The 22254-nt window shown below is 45.1% G+C and overlaps 1 protein-coding gene across 1 annotated transcript in view; it reads right to left on the bottom strand.

Moving 5' to 3' along the window:
• The window catches only part of NID1 (nidogen 1), an 89401-nt gene that overhangs the window by 20815 nt on the left and 46332 nt on the right, over positions 1–22254 (bottom strand). The window contains exons 10-12 of the mRNA XM_024251211.3: positions 20941–21066; positions 17202–17351; positions 15693–15815 (exon numbers count right to left, since the gene is read on the bottom strand). Coding sequence (XP_024106979.2) covers positions 15693–15815; positions 17202–17351; positions 20941–21066 — 399 coding nt within the window. The remainder of the gene's footprint in view (positions 1–15692; positions 15816–17201; positions 17352–20940; positions 21067–22254) is intronic.

The following is a 22254-nucleotide window of genomic DNA, read 5'->3' as shown; positions in this document are numbered from 1 at the left end:
GATCGTCCACAAGGCCTGGAGAGCCAAGGAATGCCTAGGTGCTTTTTTTTAAAACATATAATTTGTATTTCTCTTTTTAATTCTGTCCATTTTCACTCCATGCATTTTTTTTTTTTTTTTTTTGAGACAGGATTTCACTGTCACCCAGGCTGGAATGCAGTGGTGCAATCTCAGCTCATTGCAACCTTCACCTCCCAGGCTCAAGCAATCCTCCCACCTCAGCCTCCTGAGTAGGTGGAATTACAGGCATGCATCACCACACTTGGCTAATTTTTTGTATTTTTAGTAGAGATGGGGTCTCACTAGGTTGCCCAGACTGGTCTTGAACTACTGAGCTCAAGTGATCCACCCATCTTGACCTCCCAAAGTACTAGGATTACAGGTGTGAGCCACCATGCCTGGCCACTTTATGTATTTTTTTTAAGTGGCAGGGTCTTGCTATGTTGCCCAGGCTGGCCTCCAACTCCTGGACTCAAGTCATCTTCCTGTCTCAGTCTTCTGTGCTTTTTTTTTTTTTTTTTTGAGATGGAGTTTTGCTCTTGTTGCCCAGGCTGGAGTGCAGTGGCGTGATCTCAGCTCACTGCAACCTCTGCTTCCCGGGTTCAAGTAATTCTCCTACCTCAGCCTCCCGAGTAGCTGGGATTACAGATGCTTGCCACCATGCCTGGCTAATTTTGTATTTTAAGTAGAGACGAGGTTTCACCGTGTTGGTCAGGCTGGTCTTGAACTCCTGACCTCAGGTGATCTGCCCGACTCAGCCTCCCAAAGTGCTGGGACTACAGGCATTAGCCACCACGCCTGGCCTCCTCTGTGCTTTTTTGAATGAGTAGAAGATAGTGGTTGAATAGGTCTATGGTAGGGCTCAACTGACTTTTCCTGTTAAGAGGAAGAATAAATATTTTCGGCTTTGTGGGCCATGAGGTCTCTGTCACAACTATACAACTCTGTGGTTGTAGCATGAAAGCAATCATGTTTCATACGTCAATGAATGAGTGTGGCTTTCCCAATAAAACTTTATTTACAAAAACAAACAGTGGGCCAGATTTGGCCTATGGGGACTATAGTTGCCAACCCCTGCTCTAGGGCATTACTAGTTATGTCAAGGGGAAATATGTACTTATTTGTATATATGTTTACATATGTGTACATTAATTAATATATACTAAAATGTTAATAATAAAAAATATACTGTAATCACATAGACTATTATATATTTCTCAGCATTTTGCACCTGGGAATGTTTTTGATTCTCAGTTCCATTACTTTTTTTTTTTTTTTTAAGTTAGAGTCTCACTCTGTCTTCCACAGGCTGGAGTGAAGTGGCCTGATCTCAGCTCACTGCAACCTCTGCCTCCTGGGTTCAAGCAATTCTCCTGTCTCAGCCTCCCAAGTAGCTGAGACTACAGGTGCTCACCACCATGTCTGGCTAATTTTGAATTTTTTTTGGTAGAGATGGGGTTTCACTATGTTGGCAAGGTTGGTCTCGAACTCCTGACCTCAGGTGATCCACCCGCCTCGACCTCCCAAAGTGCTGGGATTACAGGTATGAGCCACCACGCCTGGCCTCAGTTCCATTACTTCTGGTGTCACCTTGCACGTGTCAATGATACAGATTAAGCTGTGCCTCCTGCAGCAGTGGAACAGGGATGGCAGTAATAACAGATCTCATAGGATTGTTTGAGGAGTCAGTGGGCGGTGACGAGACAAGGCACGCAGAGACATTTCAAGCTCTGCACCCAGATGTTCATTTGCAACTGGATCCCCGCAAGGTAGACACAATGATATTCCACAAGTGTGTTGCCAGTGAATATTTGAAGTACCTTTGTCTGCGTTGCCATTTCTCATGTTGGCTTGCTTAACGTGGTTGCTCCCTTGGTGAGAAGCAGTTAGCATGCCAGAAAAGTATTTGTTGAACCCGGCAAGAGAAAACTATGCATGCTTTTCTTTTGTCCCAGAGGCTAATTAATATAAAAAACAAAACAAAACATTTGATGTAGGAAGCACCAAACAAAGATACAAGCAAGCCATCTGGTTAGAATAAAAAATGTCTAGCTGGGCTTGGTGGCTCACACCTGTAATCCCAACACTTTGAGAGGCTGAGGTGGGTGGATCACCTGAGGATAGGAGTTTGAGACCAGCCTGGCCAACATGGAGAAACACCGTCTGTACTAAAAATACAAAAATTAGTTGGGTGTGGTGGCAGGCGCCTGTAATCCCAGCTACTCGGGAGGCTGAGGCTGGAGAATCGTTTGAACCCAGGAGGCAGAGGTTGCAGTGAACCGAGATTGTGCCATTGCACTCCAGCCTGGGCGACAAGAGCAAAACTCCGTCTCAAAAAAAAAAAACCATCTGGTTTTGTTCACTCTTGAATGTAAAACGTGTTTACTTCCACAAAATTTTACATTGGCATAGGGTTTTAGAGTTTTCATATAAGCTGTTTCCATTCACAGATATATTTCATTTGATTCTCATTGCAATCCTACGTGATAAGCAACTGCAGTTTTTACACCAAATGAGGAAACTGGAACTCAGAGAAGTTGAGACTCCTTCAGGCCACAGCACTGGTTGGTGGCTCAGTTCTAACGAGAACCTAGGTCTCTGGGCTTCTGGTCTAGCCCCGCCCTTCTGGTCTGGCATCTGGCGTCCACATTGCCAGTGCTCAGTTGGCTCCCTCACATTGAACCTGTTATGACAACAATGATGTACACACATTACCTTAGCACATTCACCGAAATTACCTGTGCATCCACAGACCCATTTTCCTACCATCACATCTGCATACAGTGGTGCTTTTCCAGTTAGAAAACAAAACTGGTATCCTGTGTGCTGTCAACCAAACAAAACTTTTCAGGCAGTAAGTGTTGTTCCACTTTATGTGGCCAACAGAGTTGTGTTAACAAAGTATTTGGTCAGCACACAAAATCTCAAGGGATCTAGCATTTACAGTGGAACTTTGAAGTACTGTATCTTGAACTTGTAAAAAGGAGGGGGAACCTCAACTGTACTCACGAAATAGAATCTCAAGTGTGTTTATAAAAAGCTGTGATCTCGGTGGACTTCCTGGGCCAGCAGACAGTGGGAGCAGCCCAGGGGCTCTAGGGAGAGCTCCGTGCTGAGTCTCCCAGGCCCCCATGGGAAACTTTCCATTAAAGGCCTGGTGGATGGGGTGGGGGTAGTGGGGATGCTAAAGACGCATTTCCTGAGCTTGTTTCTGGTTGATACATTGATGACTCAGACAAGCGTCTTCTTACTCATCTAGCTGGAGCTGCTAGGGAAGAAAGCATGCAAGACCTGATACTTATCTGAGGAATGGCAGAAAGTCTGGGGTGACTTTTCTCAAGGTGGGGGGACAAAGAGAATGAGAGGAAAATGAAACAGAGTGTAAACCAAAAATAAAATTCCAAGTCCCCCAACCATCAGAATGGACCCCTCCTCTCAGCCAAGGGCATTCCAAAATCAACCTATGAAACTGCTTCAGGCTGTGAGAGGAAGGGGAGGGTTGGCCATGTCTCATTAACATTAACATCAACACGGACCTTAAGACCGAAAGAATAGGCCGGGCGCTGTGGCTCTCACCTGTAATCCCAGCACTTTGGGAGGCCGAGGCGGGTGGATCACTTGAGGTCAGGAGTTTGAGACCAGCCTGGCCACGTGGTGAGACCCCATCTCTACTAAAAATACAAAAATTAGCTGGGCGTGGTGACAGGCGCCTGTAATCCTAGCTACTTGGGAGGCTGAGGCACGAGAATCGCTTGAACCCAGGGGGTGGAGGTTTCAGTGAGCTGAGATTGCGCCACTGCACTCCAGCCTGGGTGACAAAGTGAGACTCTATCTCAATTAAAACAACAACAACAACAACAACAACAAAACCTGGCAGAACAGACTCTTTAAGTCTGATAAGAAACATCTACAATCTCTTCTTTCTGAAGCCGGCTACCTGGAGGCTTCATCTGCATGATTAAACTTTGGTCTCCACAAGCCCTTATCATAACCCAGAAATTCCTTTCTATTGGTTCCAGGTTTTTAGATAATAACCAATTGACAATCAGAAAATCTTTGAATCTGCCTATGACCTGGAAGCTCTCCCTCCTACACTCGGCTCCCAGTTGTCCCACCTTTCTGGACGAAACCAACATACATCTTACCTGTATTGATTGATGTCTTATGTCTCCCTAAGATCTATAAAACCAAGCTGTAGCCTGACCACCTTGGGCACATGACATCAGAACCTCCTGAGGCTGTGTCACAGGCATGTCCTTAACTTGGGCAAAATAAATTGTTAAATTGATTGAGACTTGTCTCAGATACTTTTTGGTTTACAAGAAGGAGAACTAAGAAGAAAGTACATTCTTGACCTTGGATTTGCATTCCATCCCTTGCTTGATTAAATTGGTTTCTCTGTGTTCATTCAAATAAATGATCATTGTAGCCTCTCATATACTCAGTAGAGTGGAGAGAGGGGAAGTGCTCACAGATGTCAAGACTCTGTGGGAAGAGATGACATGCAACCGCGGGAGAACCCATGGGCTACTCAGAATGGAACTTGTTTGGGAAGGTGCTGTTTATTCAGCATCTTCCTGCACAGAGTCCACGCCCCACTACAGGGGCAGCTACTCCCAGGGCCTACACGGGTTCTGAGCATGCACCTCTGGGACACACATCTCTGGACAAGGTCACTCGGGTGCAGTGAACAGTCCCTGGTCTCTGCTGGCTTTGAGAATTTTTTTTTTTTTTTGGAGACAGAATATCACTGTCGCCTGGCCTGGAGTGAAGTGGTGCAATCTCAGCTCACTGCAATCTCTGCCTCCAGGGTTCAAGCGATTCTCCTGCCTCAGCCTCCCAAGTAGCTGGGATTACAGGTGTCTGCCACTGCGCCCAGTTAATTTTCTGTATTTTTAGTAGAGACGGGGTTTCACCATGTTGGCCAGGCTGGTCTCAAACTCCTGACCTCGTGATTCACCCACCTCGGCCTCCCAAAGTGCTGGGATTACAGGCTTGAGCCACCACGCCCAGCCTGGCTTTGAGATTTTGCTGGCTTATAGCCCCATCTCATTCACTGCCAAATAGACACTTGTTAGTCCAAGCAAGACTGCCAAATTTCCAAGAAGGGGAATTTACAAGTCAACGGGGCAATGTCCGTCTGACATGGTCTTCATCCTCATGTTCCTAGGGGCCACTAAGAACAACACTACTAATAATAGTGATAGCAATAACAATAATGGTGATGACAGCTTTCTTTACTTATGAACTCTCTTCATGTCCCTTCCCAACATTTACCCCCATTCTCACAGGGCTAGAGAGGAAGACGAATGGCCAGGGAGGGGCACTGAACTCACAGTTAGGAAAAGGCAAACAAAGAAGGGAAAACAGAAAGGTTGTAAACCAGCATGGAAGAGAGCTCGCACTCCTCCTCTGTGTGCAGTCTCTTCTGTCGCGGTGTGAAACTGCATTGTTGAGTTTCATCACACCTGTTTCCTGGAGCAGCTCTTGGCTCCTGGCTGCCTTCCTCTCCCGAAATTCTACCACTGCAGGCTTTTAAAATCACTGTAGTCATCATACTTTTCAGGTCAAGAGCCCCATGGACACGTGAAGCACTTACTCACTAGTGTTATAAGCATTTAGTGAAAGCTGCCATCAGCCAGCCGCCCTGCAAGGGCTAAATAGGAGAGTCCTTGATTGTACAGGCTAGTGCAAAAGATGAGGGCCCTGGTCAGTGGCACAGTGAGAGAAGCGGCTGGCCGTGGTCTGGACAGGCTGCTATGGGACAGAGAGGAAAAGCACCACACCTGCCTTGGTCAGGGGCTTGGCTGACATTAAAGACAATAAATCAGGCTGGGCGCGGTGGCTCACACCTGTAATCCCAGCACTCTGGGAAGCTGAGGCAGGCAGATCACCTGAGGCAAGGAGTTCGAGACCAGCCTGGCTAACATGGTGAAACCCCGTATCTACTAAAAACACAAAAATTAGCCAGGCGCAGTGGCACATGCGTATAATCCCAGCTACTCGGGAGGTTGAGGCAGGAGAATCGCTTGAACCCGGGAGGCGGAGGTTGCAGTGAGCCGAGATGGCACCACTGCACTACAGTCTGAGCAACAGAGCGAGACTCTGTCAAAAAAAAAAAAAAAATGACGATAAATCTGCGGTGTCTCCAATACACCCAGCCACAGCAGCCTAGGCGCAGTGGCTGAACTGACTTAAGACAAGAGCTTTGCAGGCTGAGAGTGCAGACGGATAGGAAGTCAAGAAATTCCAGGTATTGGTGAGGACGGTTGACTTTGTGCTTCCTGGGGTTAGGTTAGAGAGGACTTCAAGAAAAAGAAGAGATGGAGGAACCACAGGCTCAGCGATGACTCCGCGGATTTGGAAATGAGGCCGTGTGAGAGTCACAAGGGAAGGAGGTGGCGGTCAGACGCGGCCACAGGCATCAAGACCGGGAGCTTTTCAAGCCTTTGGGTGGCCTGGTTTGGACCCTCCTCAACCTCAACTCCCCCATTTGCCTGACTGCCCCTCCTCCTCATTATTCCTCCCTGCCTCCTATTCAAATCTCACCTGTCCTTCAAGGCTGAGTGCAAATCCTCCCTCTCTCACTTTCCCCAGCTTTTTTAGCCCACTTGCATCTCTGCTTCCTGCTGCTAGTTATCACTCCTAGTGAATAAGTAGTAGTTGTCACTCCTAGTGAGTAAGTAGTAGTTGTCACTCCTAGTGAGTAAGTAGTAGTTGTCACTCCTAGTGAATAAGTAGTAGTTGTCACTCCTAGTGAATAAGTAGTAGTTGTCCCTCCTAGTGAATAACTAGTAGTTGTCCCTCCTAGTGAATAACTAGTAGTTGTCCCTCCTAGTGAATAACTAGTAGTTGTCCCTCCTAGTGAATAACTAGTAGTTGTCCCTCCTAGTGAATAACTAGTAGTTATTCACTGCTAATTTCAAGTATTCCCTTTTCCTGCCCAGTTACAGTGCAGACTCCTCCAGGGTGGAGTCGTTTTACTGTTCATGTGTCAAGCACAGTGACAGGCACACAAGAGATGCTTAAGAAATATTTAACTATTGGTCCTGGCTATGCTACTAGTTAGTTGGATGCCTCGGACAAATTATCTAGTCTCTCTAACCCCCATATCTTCATGCACTCAGCGGGGCTAATCGTACCAGCAGTGACATGCACCAGCCAGAAATGCAGAAAACCCTGAGGTGTGCTGTCCTGGATACCAAATGAAGAAAGTGTTTCAGGAAGGAGGGTGAGACCAACTGTGCCAAGTGCTATCAAGAAATGAGGCCTCAGGCCAGGCACGATGGCTCACGCCTGTAATCCCAGAACTTTGGGAGGCAGAGGTGGGCAGATCACTTGAGGCCAGGATTTCAGGATAAGCCTGGCCAACATGGTGAAATCCCGTCTCTACTAAAAATACAAAAATTAGCCTGGTGTGGTGGCAAGCACCTGTAATCCCAGCTACTCAGGAGGCTGAGGCAGGAGGATTGCTTGAACCCGGGAGTTGGAGTCTGCAGTGAGCTGAGATGGAGCCACTGCACTCCAGCCTGGGCAACAGAGTGAGATCCTGTCCCAAACAACAACAACAACAGCAGCCAAGCGTGGTGGTACACACCTGTAATCCCAGCTACTCAGGAGACTGAGGCACAAGAATCGCTTGAACCCGGGAGGCAGATGTTGCAGTGAGCAGAGATCGTGTCACTGCACTCCAGCCTGAATGACAGAGTGAGACTCTGTCTCAAAAAAAAGAAAAAAGAAAAAAAGAAAAAGAAACGAGGCCTCAGATCTAACAAAGGGAGGGTTGTTGCTGACTTTTATGAGAGCAATTTGGGTGTTGTGGTGGGGAAAGAAGCTGACTGCAGTGGTTAGAGAGAGAATGAGAGACTCTGGAAGAATGCAGGCACTTACTTTTTAGAGCCCAGTTCCAGATGGATTAACTAGATAACAAAATCCATAGCCCACGGGTGACATTTACAAAGCAACACGGTGATAAGGAAGGGTGAAGGGACACACCACCAACTTGTCATCTTTGTGTGGAAGACAGCAGAGGAAAGGGGCAGAGCATCTCACAGTGTGGGAACAGGCAAGCCCCAGCGCTAACAGGCACTCTAGAAGGTACTGCAGGCCAATGTAAAAACAGCAGCAAAACTGGGAGGGTTTTTCTTACTTTAAGTTGAAGACTAAGCTGGGAGCAGTGGCTCACGCTTATAATCCCAGCACTTTGGGAGGCCAAGGCGAGTGGATCACGAGGTCAGGAGATAGAGACCATCCTGGCTAACACGGTGAAACGCTGTCTCTACTAAAAATACAAAAAATTAGCCGGGCACGGTGGCGGGCACCTGCAGTCTCAGCTATTCAGGAGGCTGAGGCAGGAGAATGGTGTGAACCCGGGAGGCAGAGCTTGCAGTGAGCCGAGATCATGCCACTGCACTCCAGCCTGGGTGACAGAGCGAGACTCTGTCTCAAAAAAAAAAGTTAAAGACTAAAGGGGCTGGAAGAGCTAGACCCTACGAAATTGACTGGGCTGTCAGGGCATCACGCTGGGAAGACAGTGCTGAGAGTGGGATCAAACTTAAGCAGGATGGAGCCCGGCACAGTGGCACACGCCTGTAATCCCAGCACTTTGGGAGGCTGAGGTGGGCAAATCAGTGAGGTTGGGAGTTCGAGACCAGCCTGGCCAACACGGTGAAACCCCATCTCTACTAAAAATACAAAATTAGCTTGGCATGGTGGTGTGCGACTGTAGTCACAGCTACTCGGGAGGCTGAGGCAGGAGAGTCATTTGAACCTGGGAGGCGGAGGTTGCAGTGAGCCGAGATCACACCACTGCACTCCAGCCTGGGTAACATCGTCTCAAGAAAACAAAAAACAGACAAACAAAAAAATGTAAGCAAAGACCAGGGAAGAGAAGGTCCAGATATAGGCGGGGGATGGGGAGAGAGCCAGGAAATCTCAAAAGCAAATTGTAATGCTTTTTTTTTTTTTTTGAAGACGCAAGAGTGTTCTGTTCTGCTGAAAGCATATTTACTGGCAGTCTAAACACAAGAACCTAAACAACTGCTTTTGGAAACCATAAATAACACACGATCATAATTTTGTAAGATACAACTCTCAAAATATTTGAACCAATTGTCTGTTTTTTTCTGATTGCAAAATGATTCATATGCCATACACTTTGACAGAAAATTTCATTTACTAAAAAGATTTCTTCTAATTTACCTTACATTTTGCTATTTTTAAAACAATACTGGGCAAAAATTATGTGCTATATAAGTGTTAGCTATTATTACTTTAGTATTATCTCTTCCACTAGATAAAAATTTCACTTTTTTAAACTATTGTTTGATGTAGTAGATATCTATTCATATTATTTTAGGGAGGCATTCTTTAGTGAAGACACGTCAGAAAGGAAAAGTGGTCAAAAACAGCTTACCTGAATTTTAAAATGAACAAAAATCTATAAACATCAACTAACTTCTGTACAGAGCATAGTAGCTAATTATCCAGCCCGCACTTTCTAATAGTAATAATATCATCATAAATGTGCACAGTGCCCTCACTGGTCAAAGTTCTTTAACTAAAGTAACAGGAACCACTCTGACTTAACCTAAACCCAAAGGAAGAATTTATTATGAAAATATAGTTATGTCATGTGAATCAAAAAAGGGACTGGAACCAGAAATAGACAACTGTCAGGAACTAAGAGCTCCTGTCTCCTTGTCACTCACTTGCTTTATTTTTCTCTTGGGAAACTGACTGTCCTCTGCTTCTCCACCCATATACCGAATAAAGCTACCTCTCCACTTCCAAATTACAAATACAGTTTTAGCTGTTATTTCGTTGCAATGAATAGAATTAGACTATCACCATTTTGCTCCCCCCATTAGAAATGAGTGGACCCAGATAATGAGCATGAGTTCCAACTAATAAATGAGAAAGTAATGATGAAATTAGAATATCACCATTTGTCACCCCCTAGAAATTAATGGATCTAGGCAGTAATCATCAATAGCTCCTAACATCACAAAAAGTGAGACAAGCAGACATGCACTCCCGATGAAAGATCACACCACGACCTATTGTCTTGCCAAAAGGATTGAATCTAAGTCTGATCAAGCCTCTGACAATCTGCAGGCAATTTAGAGGACAAAGGAGCATGTAGTGCTGTACAATGAGTGTGCAATCAGCAAGACCCAGACTGTGGGAAACTACATATCTAAAGGCATGGGTTCTTCAACAGACCAAATGCAAGGAAAAGAAAGGGATGGAGAAGAAAACTATAGATAGAAAAATGAGCAGCACCAAACCTACAATGACTAGGAATGCACTTAAGTGTGATAAAGCTATTAGAAATGCAAGGAAGAGATAACTACAAATGTCAGGTTAGTGGTTGCTTTTGAGGAGAGAGAAGAGGCTATGATTGGGGCAGGTGGGGCTCCTGGGGCTGCTGGTAAAGCTCTACTTCAAGATCTGAGTGGTAGTAACAACCAGGCTCACCTTAGAGTAACTCCTTGAACTACATATTGCTTGCATCTATGTTTTATTTTTACAATATAAAGATAGGAAAAAAATGGAAGATGAGAGAGTAGGAAGTGGAGGCAGCAATTCCAGACAATCTCGATGAAGAGTTAAACTATAAAGGGGAGGAGGGAGAGGGGATGGCAGTGAAAGAGGGATGCAGGGTTGAGGGAAAGCTTCATTTTGTTGATTATTTTTAAATTTTTTTGGGGAAAGGGTCCAGCTCTGTCACCCCAGGCTGGAGTGCAGGGGCACGATCATAGCTCACTGCAGCCTTGAACTCCCGGGCTCAAGTGATGCTCTTGCCTCGGCCTTGTGAATAGCTGGAACTACAGGTGTGTGCTAATTTTTAAATGCCATGCCTAGAAGTTTTAAATTTTTTGATAGAAATGGGATCTTGCTATGTTGTCCAGGGTGTTCTTAAACTCCTGGACCAGGTTTTACATTTCTAACCCAAGACATTTTATGCCTCTCTTTGATCCTCTAATAAACTCCCCTATGTTACAAAAACCTAGCCAGTTACATTCCCTCAGATGTTGTCCAGGCAAGGTCAGGGTCAGTGGCTATGGTGGCCGACCTCCAAGATGGCCCTCATTCTCCCCACCGCCTGGTCTTCCATACTTGGGCAGACCCCTGTCACACTGCAAGAGGGATGGCCCGAGACTGATGGTATCAACAGAAGCGATACTTGTCACTTCCAAGATTCGTTTATAAAAGACTGGGGCTTCCATCTTGGTCAGTCTCTCTCTCTCTCTCTCTCTCATTTGACTTGCTGTGGAGGCAGCCAGCTGCTAGGTCTTGAAGACACTTAGCCATCCCTGTAGAGAGACCCATGTTGCGAGGAACTGAGGCCTGCCGAGAACCACGCGGGTCCTTCAGCAGGGATCCTTCTTTGCCATCACAGAAGACCACAGCCCCGACTAATGTCTCAGCAACAACCTCATGAGAGTCCCTGGGTCCAGGGACCACCCAGGAAAGCTGCTCCTGAACTCCCGACCCACAGAAACTGTGAGAAAATAAATGTTTATTGTTTTAAGTGGCTAACTTTGGGGATGATTTGTTATGCAACAATAGAAAACTAATATGGTGGCTTTCTAACTTTCTAACCATGACCCACAGAAAGAAATACATTTTATTCAGCATCCCAGTACACCAGCCCATGCACACTTAGACACACATACACATGTGCACACACACACGCACACATGCTGGCATGCACTCACCCATGCACATACACAAATATACATACAAGTATTGCTTCATGAAACAATACTTACTCCTACTACATACATTCTCCTCACTCTGATATTTTCTAGATTATTGTTTGCTATTTCAACATGCCATTTAAAAGAAAGTGAGAACAGCAAGCCACTAAACTAACTTTACAATCCATACACAGGGTGTGGAGCAGCGTGCAGAAGACAGAGAGGAACAAATCGCAATTTCTTATAGTTTGTCTGTCATCAATTGACATTGCTGTAGCCATGATCTTAACTGGCTCACCTTCAAAGCCAGTTTAGCTTTCTTTTGGAAACTAGCCCCTTCTGTATACAGTAAGTAACAAATAAGTGTTGTATGATCCCTGTCCTTCACTATGATAGGCACCAGGAGACCAGATGACACTGTGTATTATTTTTCTCCGTGTAACGTTTCATAAAGTATTTATTTATTTATTTATTATTTAGAGATGGAGTATTTCTCTGTCACCCAGGCTGGAGTGCAGTGGTGCAATCTTGGCTTACTGAAACCTCTGCCTCCTGGGCTCAAGCTATTCTCTTGCCTTAACCTCCTGAGTAACTGGGATTACAGGCATGCGCCACCACGCCCAGCTAATTTTTTTTTTTTTTTTTTTTTTGAGATGGAGTTTTGCTCTTGTTGCCCAGGCTGGAATGCAATGGTGTGATCTTGGATCACCTCAACCTCTGCCCCCCAGGTTCAAGTGATTCTCCTGCCTCAGGCTCCCAAGTAGCTGGGATTACAGGCATGCACCTCCACACCTGGCTAATTTTGTATTTTTAATAGAGACGGGGTTTCTCCATGTTGGTCAGGCTGGTCTTGAACTCCCGACCTCAGGTGATCCACCCGCCTTGGCCTCCCAAAATGCTGGGATTATAGGCATGAGCCACTGCGTCCAGTCTTCATAAAGTATTTTAGTCATACACAATTTAGAATAATATGATGAAAATATCTGTATTCATATTCCGACTGAAAAATAAAACATTAGAAACACAGATGCAGCTCTTGTGCTGCAGTCTGAATGTTTATGTCCCCTTCCAAATTCATATACTGAAATCCTAACTTCCAAGGTGATGGCGTTGGGGGTGAGGCCACCAGGAGGTGACTAGGTCATGAAAGGGGGGCCCTAATGAATGGCCTTTGTGGTGCCCTTATAATAGTGTCCCCAAAGAGACCTCTTGCTCTTTCTACCATATAAGGACATTGCAGAAAGATGTCTGGCCGCCTGTGAACTAGGAAGTGAGCCTTCGCCAGACACTCAACTTGTCAGCACGTCGATCTCAGACTTTCCAGCCTTTGGAACTGTGAGAAACAAGTTTCTGTTGTTTATAAACTCCCCGTGTATGGTATTTTGCCAGAGCAGCCCCAAACAGACTAAGACACACCATGTATCCCTCCCCAGTCCCAATTCCCTCTCTCCCATTACAGAGGTAACCTCTGCCCTGAACTTTTCGTTTCTCATTCACTATGCATGTTGTAGCTTTCTTATGTATGTACATAACATAACACATGTAGGTATATTTTCACATAGGCTTATGTTTTATACACATGGGGCCATGCTATACATATCCTTTTATAATTTCTTTTGCTCAACATTACGCTTTTGAGACTTACCCCTGAACTCTAGTTCATTCATTTTAACTGCTTTGTGTCATTTCATTGTAAGGATTATACCAACAGTCATCTGTTTGTTCTCTTGTTTGCAGTCATTTATATTTTTTTCTATTACAAACAAAACTCAATGAACATTCTTACACGTTTTTAGTGCACAATCTCTCCAGTAAATAACCAAATGTTAAACTTCTTAAGGGAACAAGATCCAATATCGAAACAATCCTGGAAAACAGCCCTTATTGGTTTTAACTTTGTCCCATCTTTAGATTCCAGCCTACACGCCTGGATCTGTTTCTGTTTAGTCAACAGAGTTTTCAAGAGGGGACAAAAAGTCAGGTTAAAAAAACAAAAAAACAAAACTGGAAACATCTGCTTCTCTTTAAGCTGGAGATGTGAAGCAAGCCTGAGGAAATAATGAATATTAATCATTTTTAATAGTAGCTGGAATGTGTTGACTCAAATGATCATAAACTCTTCTCTATTTAACCTGCCCATTAAAATCTATGAGTAGTGGTATTTGTTCCCATAATTTCAGGAACAAAAGGTTGCTTTGCCTGGGTTTATCGAAGCCAGGAGTCAGCAACTTTTTCTGTTAAGAGCCCACGTAGTAGGCTATTTATCCTTTTTTTTTTTTTTTTGAGACAGAATCTCACTCTGTCACCCAGGCTGGGGTGTAGTGTGATCTTGGCTCACTGCAGCCTTGATCTCCCTGGCTCAATCTTCCCACCTCAGCCCCCCGAGGAGCTAGGACTACAGGTGTGCCACACCACACCCAGCTAATTTTTCTATTTTTTGTAGAAACAGGGTCTCGCTATGTTGCCCAGGCTGGCTCTCAAACTCCTGGACTCAAGTTATCTGTCCACCTTGACCTCCCAAAATGCTAGGATTACAGGCGAGAGCCATGGCACCCAGCCTATTTATGCTTTTTAGGCTTTGGAGAGCTTACAGTCTCCGTCACAACTACTGAGCTCGGCCTTTGTAACATGAAAGCAGCCATAGACTATACATAAGCATGGCTGTGTTCCAATAAAACTTTATTTACAAAAACAGACAGCCAGATTTGGCCCATGGGCTGTAGTTTGCTAAGCCCCATTTTAAGCAGAAGAAAATAATTTAATGATATGTGCTACTATACATCAAAATTTAAATCTTAATCTGATATTTTCTCTTTTTTGATAGACAACTACTCTAAAAACTAGTCTTAGTGAGAGTGAAGATAAACAAATATTTTCAAATGCTGTTGTAGGAATGGAGCTGGTGCATTCATTTATTTCTTCAACAGCTATAAATAGCTGTGAGCCCCACCATATACCAAACACTCCACTGGGTGCTGGAAACATACAAAAAAATAAAGTGTACCTGCACCACCCTCAATGAGCTTCACAGGTCCTCAATGAGCTCACAGGTCCTCAATGAGCTCACAGGTCCTCCATGCGCTTACAGGCTAGTGAAGGGGATGGTCATTTAAAGCTTTTAACTGCTTAAAAAGTGATGAGATGAAAATGTTTACTTATCTCTAATTGAAAACATTTATAGTGGCATGAAGATATCTGACTAACAACAGCAGCAGTAATTAAAAATAAATAACACAACTGGTTAACTCCAGTCTAAGGTGTCAAATATATTCTTTTTTTTTTCTTTCTTTTTTTGAGGCAGTCCCACTCTGTCACCCAGGATGGACTACAGTGGCTCAATTGCAGCTCACTGCAACCTCTACCTCCCAGGTTCAAGCGATTCTCATGCCTCAGCCTCCGTAGTAGCTGGGATTACAGGCACATGCCACTACGCCTGACTAATTTTTGTATTTTTAGTAGAGAGGGGGTTTTGCCATATTGGCCAGGCTGATCTCGAACTCCTGACCTCAAGTGATCCGCCTACCTCGGCCTCCTAAAATATTGGGATTACAGGCAATGTTCCCACCTGATGTTCTACCATTTCAAAGAATGCTGTACGTTGCAGTCCATGCTCTGATCTCCCACCTCAACAACCCGTAGAACTCTCCATGGAGCCTCCTACTTTCCCACCTCACCTTCTCTCCCAGGGCCATGTGCTCTGGATTCATGGATAGGGCAATGGGCCATGTGCTCTGGATTCACGGATAGGGCAATGGGTCATGTGCTCTGGATTCATGGATAGGGCAATGGGTCATGTGCTCTGGATTCATGGATAGGGCAATGGGTCATGTGCTCTGGATTCATGGATAGGGCACTGGGTCATGTGCTCTGGATTCATGGATAAGGCAATGGGCCATGTGCTCTGGATTCATGGATAGGGCAATGGGCCATGTGCTCTGGATTCATGGATAGGGCAATGGGCTACTGACTCCAGATGTCCCACCTTACCTCCGGGCACACAACGGAAGCCGTCTCCCTGATAACCAGGTTTGCACTGGCACGTGAAAGAGCCTGGAGTGTTGTAGCAGAAGGCGTCAGGATGACATCGGCTTGGCTGGCATTCATCCACATCTGTAAAACAGCCACCAGGCCCAGGGACAATGAGATTTCTTCTAGAATTCGTCGTTTACCCAGTAATTTAAGCCACTTACTCAAATCTATGGGAACCTGCTTCTGATCTGGGAACAGTAATTCAAAACTCACTAAACATTAACTATCAAGTCACTAACTCCCCAGTTTCTATCTGTTGCACTTACAAATGTGTTTCACTTTGGCAACAATGTTTTCATGAAAAATGTTTTTGGCCAGGCACCGTGGCTCACGCCTGTAATCCCAGCACTTTGGGAGGCCGAGGCGGGCAGATCACCTGAGGTCAGAAGTTCGAGACCAGCCTGGCCAACACAGTGAAACCCTGTTTCTACCAAAAATACAAAAAATTAGCTGGGCATGGTGATGTGCGCCTGTAATCCCAGCTACTCTGGAGGCTGAGGCGGGAGAATTGCTTGAACCTGGGAGGCAGAGATTGCAGTGAGCTGAGATCGCACCACTGCACTCCAGCTTGGGCAACAAGAGCGAAATGCCGTCTCAAAAAAAAAAAAAAAAAAAAAAAGAAAGAAAGAAAAGAACGTTTTCATCAACCTTACAACAGGGGAAAAGATAGGATCTATTTGTATTATAAAATTCTCCCTCCTGTCATAAATGAGAGCTTCAAAACTGTGTGAGTGTTTACAAACAGATTATTAACTGCTTGGCAGAAAACCCTCTGCCAAGTGAAAAGAAAACATTCACATGTTCAGTAATAAAGAGAAAGTATCTCAGAAATTCTATCTCAGTTGGGACTTTTTAGAAATACTCTATGGTATAATATCAAGTAATTGTGCAAACCAAGACACTCAGGGTACTCTATTGATGGGCTATCTTACCTAAAATTACCTATAAGAACACCCTGGCAGCCAAGAAGCTCAAGTCTGAAGGATTCTATTGAGTCATTTATTCTTTGACTCCACAGTCATTTATTCAATCAGAGAACTTTGCTTTTTTGAAGGAGAAGGTTAGAACAAGCCAGTTGAATGACTATATATTAATACATCTTATTAAATAAAAAGATAGACTTTAAGATCCATGCATGTAAAAGGACATCCTCCATGTAAAAGGACAGTTTGTCTCTTCATGAAAGACAGAAAATATCCCCGGTTCCTAGCAGAGAGCAGGTGTCTAATTGTCACCTGAATGAACTAGTCACCTAGAACAAAACAGTCACCAATGAGAACAGCTCCCAAAAGAAAATGCATAGTTCAAACTACTAGAGAGATATAAAAAGCAACGTGTTTACTCAGTGGAGATGACAGAAGAATTCTTTCTTCTATTTGGGAGTGAGTTGGTGATTGGCACATGACAGGTACCACCTAGGAAACTTTCTCAGGTTACACACAGGGGAAGATCAGAGCAACCACACACCTTGGCAGGCTTGGCCATCCCCAGAAAAGCCTGGCAAACAGGAACAGGTGTAGGAGGAGCCTCCTGTGTAGATACATCGGGCCCGCTGGGGTATGTCGCAGTTATGAAGGCCGGTTTCACAGTAGTTGATGGGGCGCTGGTCCACGACAGCTTTAGAACAAAAGGTTGATGCACAGTTTTAGGAAGAAAGTCCCCTGAGCAGGCCACGTGCCCCTCCCAGCTCTACAAAGAGGGACCATGCCTGGACCCTAGACCTCTAGGCATGTCCACAGCTTCACCCGCACCCCACTCCTCACTGGGCTGGTACCACTGCCTTCACTGTTTCCTCCCATCTGGGTTCTGCCTCTGATGGGTCTTGGCTGACTGACACTGTGGTTTGTCATTCTGCCTGGCTTGACCTCAGTTTCACTCTAGGGGTCTGTCTCAGGCCACTTTCCAAACTAGATCCCCATCACGGGTCCCCAGGACCCAACTTTCCCTTCATCTGGATATGGGGGTGGGACATCCGCAGATGCCACACTTCTGATGGCAACTCTGTCGAGACCGCTTGGAGGGAAGGACCTGAGACTTCCACGTGGTGTCTTCAGCCTTGGCCCACCCTGTACAGGTGGAACATTCACTACAAATGCCCAAGTCAGTCACCCACTTGCCACCAAGGAAGGACAAATAAATGTTTCTAAGGCAGGGAGATAGGTATGGTTGGAAGACTGTGAGCCTTTGGAGCAGGCAGCCTTGGTATATACCAGGTACTGTGGGTCAACCACACGGCCTTAGATAAATTGCCTTATGTTCTTCCCCCGCCCCCCAACTCTCTCTCTCTCTCTCTCTGTCTGTCTGCACTTAAGGTAGGACACACTGAAATCAATCTTAGGAAGACTCATGGAGGAGAAACATGAGTCTTCCTTCATCTGGGATAATCCAACTACCCAAAGCCTGCTGGGAGGGAATGATTTGTGTTCTGACATTGTGAGGATGGGACTCTGTCCTGGATCTGAGTTCTTTTAGAAAATCAGAAGCAAAATGCAATGGTGCCTTAGGAACCCCAGAGTAACTGAACCAGCTGAAAATCACCCTGTAGACCTCAACCTTTGCCTTCCATCTTGAGGCAACAGCACAAGATGGAGCATTATCAGCTAGCCTCTGTGACACTCACCTACTCCTCAGCCCTCCTTCCATGAGTTCTATCATCAAGACCCTTAAGAGAATCACTGTCCCATCTACTGGCCTCTCTGTGCTTGGCATATTGGAAGTTAACTGCTACAGCTTTTTGCCTAAGCCTGGGCCCTGTTCTTGCCTCGAGAGAAGAGCTGATGTATGCTATCATGCCCTGCACCACGATGACTAGGGGGGTGAAGTAGGACCTCAAGTTCACCACACTCCATATGCCAGCCCAGTGTCACAGGGCTATGTCCATTCAGAGGGGTGTCTGTGTCTTCACATCAAGGTGACTTACGGGCAAGCTGAGGCCCACCTTTCCTTCACAAAAACATGTTTTGCACATTTCAATTAACTGCAAAAGTTGGTTCCCAGTGGAAAAGAGAGTCATGAGTTTATAGAAAATGCCAAAGATGGAAGTCCACAAACATCCCTTCCCCGATAATGGATACCAATCCTCATGAAAAGAGAATTCACCCTGGCCAGCCCACATGCCCTGCCTGAGCCCCCAGCCCCTCACAGTTGGCAGAGCACACCTTGCCCCGTTTATTTCTTCACCTTGCCCCGTTCTGACCTGCAGGGTAACCTTCCCAGTGCAGGCTTCTGACCTAGAACACTGTTTCAACAAGGAATTCCAAGAGAGATGGAATGACCACTCAATTACTCAGTGACAAGCCAGAGTTATTTCTTTGAACGCGTGTAGGCAGACTTGGTTCTACAGTGAGCCTTCTCTCTACACAGTGAGTCTCAAAGGAGCCAATTAAAAGGGGCGAAGATGTTCTCCCTCAAATATGTATGCCGGGCGTGGTGGCTTACACCTGTAATCCCAGCGCTTTGGGAAGCCAAGGCAGGCAGATCACCTGAGGCCAGGAGTTCGAGACCAGCCTGGCAAACATGGTGAAACCCCGTCTCTACTAAAAATACAAAAATTAGCTGGGAGTGGTGGCGCATGCCTGTAATTCCAGCTACTCGGGAGGCTGAGGCAGGAGAATCACTTGAACCCAGGAGGCAGAGGTTGCAGTGAGCCAAGATCACGCCATTGCACTCCAGCCTGGGTGACAAGAGCAAAACTCCATCTCAAAAAAAAAAAAAAAAGGGAGGCTAGAGGTCAGGGGAGAGGACAAGAACCTGCCCACAGCTGGCCTGTGTCCTCCTTGACAGCTCCTGAGGCACCTCCAAGAGCTCCATGGGTCACAGGAAACCAATGATCCGGTCTAATCACCTCATTTTACAGACAAGGAACTGAGCCCCAGAGAGACTGCCTTCCTCAAAAGTAAATGTCTGAAGCAGACATTTGCCCAGCACCTGTCTTGCACCCCACCCTGCCCCTTCAGTGAATGTGGACATCAGGTATGACTGGATCCAGAAACCCAGGTCACCATGCTTCACACAGGTGTTCCAGTTACTGTGCACATCATCACCCAAGGGATAAAGTATCCACTGCCCAAGCTTGAGCTGAAGTGTAATGTAAATGGTATGGCTGTTAAAATTAAACTTTTGAATCTCCTTAGCCTCAAAAAGCAGAGAAAGAAATCAGGTCAAATACACAGAAACTGATGTTCTCTACTGAGGAAAAAAAAAAAAAGAAGTAACTTTAGCAGAGTGAAAATCTCAACTGTGCAGAGGGGACCGGCCTCCCTGAGCTCACAGATGTTTGGGTCACACTCAAAATACGAGAACTGCCTGTTCCCTCCCACCCTCAAGACACCACCTCACCCCAGGACCTTGGCAGCCTTACCCAAGCTTTGAGACAGAGCAAAAAGAAAACATTCTAGGGTTTAGTGAACAGTGAGGAAGAGGCAAGAAGATGGTTTGCTGACATGGTACAAGAGGAATCTGTTTTAAATTGGGAAGACATGTTGAGTTCAGATGCCCGTTTGACATGGCACCCTCCAGACCTGGGAACATGCTGGCCCTGGTCGTTCAAGATTCTTGAATGACCAGGTCAAAGTGCAGCAGGAGGAAAAAGAGGAAGAATTTAAATAATCTGGCTGTTTGTGGCTGGCCCATCCTCATCATCACCAAAATCATCATTCAGCAAGAGCATAATTAGCCTAATTAATAGCCACAAATTACTTCAATAAGGCTAAGAAATTATGCTGCTGCTCATGGTTAGTAAAATTAAAATCCATAAATAGAATGACCCCAGTTGGAATTTTAGGTGTAACTCAGGTAGAATTCAATCTAAGATAGGTAATGATACAAAAGTACCTATAAGGTGGTCCCTCAATATGAATCCCAAGGCTACTAATTACTGGAAGAAACGTGTCTAATAGCTTTATAGTTATTAAAAGCATAATGAAAATGATTAAAAGAAGTTTATAAGAGGCAAATGTAATGCAAAAGCTCGCAACAGGTGAGGCGATGGTATTACTAGTGTAGGCAATAATGTTGCTTACTCATTATACTTGTAACTCTCCAGATAGTTGGAGGGCAGAGGCTAAGTCTGATTCATCTTTATAAATTGCCCTTCCCAGCACCTTCCAACTTGACCAGACTCATTTTACCTGGGACCAGACCTTCTGCACAAGAGCTAATGCACACCATGTGAATACTGTTTCGAAAAGTTACCTGGAGAACTTACCCACACACGTTCCCTCATCTGAAAACTGGTAGCCCTCCACACACTCGCAGCGGAAGGTTCCTGGGTGATTATTGCAGATTGCGTGGCTCCCACACACTGAGGGTTGTTCTGAACATTCATCAATATCTGCAGCAAAATTTTTTTTTAATGCAGGCTTTTTTTAAATCTCTTCAAACATTACTGAGTATAATAAAATAGCATTTTCACCTAAGAATAGATCAATTTTAAAACAAAATTTTCTTTTTTTTTTCCAAGATGGAGTCTTGCTCTGTTGCCCAGAGCTGGAGTGCAATGGCGCGATCTCGGTTCACTGCAACCTCTGCCTCCAGGGTTCAAGTGATTCTCCTGCCTCATCCTCCCCAGTAGCTGGGATTACAGGTGTGTGCCACCACGCCTGGCCAATTTTTGTATTTTCAGTAGAGACGAGGTTTCAACATGTTGGCCAGGCTGGTCTCAAACTCCTGCCCTCGTGATCCACCCGCCTTGGCCTCCCAAAGTGCTGGGATTACAGGTGTGAGCCACCGCCCCTAGCCTAAAATAAATCTTCTATGTATCAAAAGTAGTGTTAAATACAATTTTTGTCTGTGCATAACTGGAGAGAGTGATCCCCACGCCCTTCTCCTAAGGAAACGTGTGCTTCCCCCACCTCTCCTGGAGTTAATTGCCAAGCCTGGGGCCCCTGAACATGAGTCTCTGCTATTAGATTGTCAAATACATGTTACAAGGACACAGAGACACATCTCTGGACTCTGAATACTGAGTCTCTGAATATTAAATATACTTTCAAATCCTAAACTTGAGAGTATATTTAAATATGCTATTATTCAAAAATATTACTTTCTCCATTACTGTTACAAAGGAAAGTTGGACAATTTACAGCTTAATTGTGAATTTTTGAATATTATCTAGGGCTTAATGGACTAAAAGGGAAGTCATTCACTCATGAGATTGTAAATGAACAAAAAGAGTGATGTCGTTTTATATGACAATACTACAGCCACCATCATGGGGTAACGTGGAGCAAACAAACATAGGCTTTGGAGTTGGACATAGCTAGGTTCAAATCCTGCTTCCTTTAGCTACTAACTTGTGTGGTCTTGGGCAAGTTATCCAACTACTCAGCCTCAGTTCCCCCTTTGGTAAATAAGTATACTACTGCTCATCTTGAGGGTTCTTCTGCAGATTACGGAAAATGGATGGAGGCCAGAGAAGCACCCAGCAATGTTCTAAACACCCAGCTATGATTATACTAACTAGAAATTCATCCAAAACCCCAGTCATGGTGATGAATTCGGCTAACTCTGGGAACACGCC

Source organism: Pongo abelii, chromosome 1 (assembly GCF_028885655.2).
Source record: "Pongo abelii isolate AG06213 chromosome 1, NHGRI_mPonAbe1-v2.0_pri, whole genome shotgun sequence".
Lineage (NCBI taxonomy): Eukaryota > Metazoa > Chordata > Mammalia > Primates > Hominidae > Pongo > Pongo abelii.
Note: the sequence above shows the minus strand (reverse complement) of the source record. Positions and strands in the feature narration are given on the sequence as shown.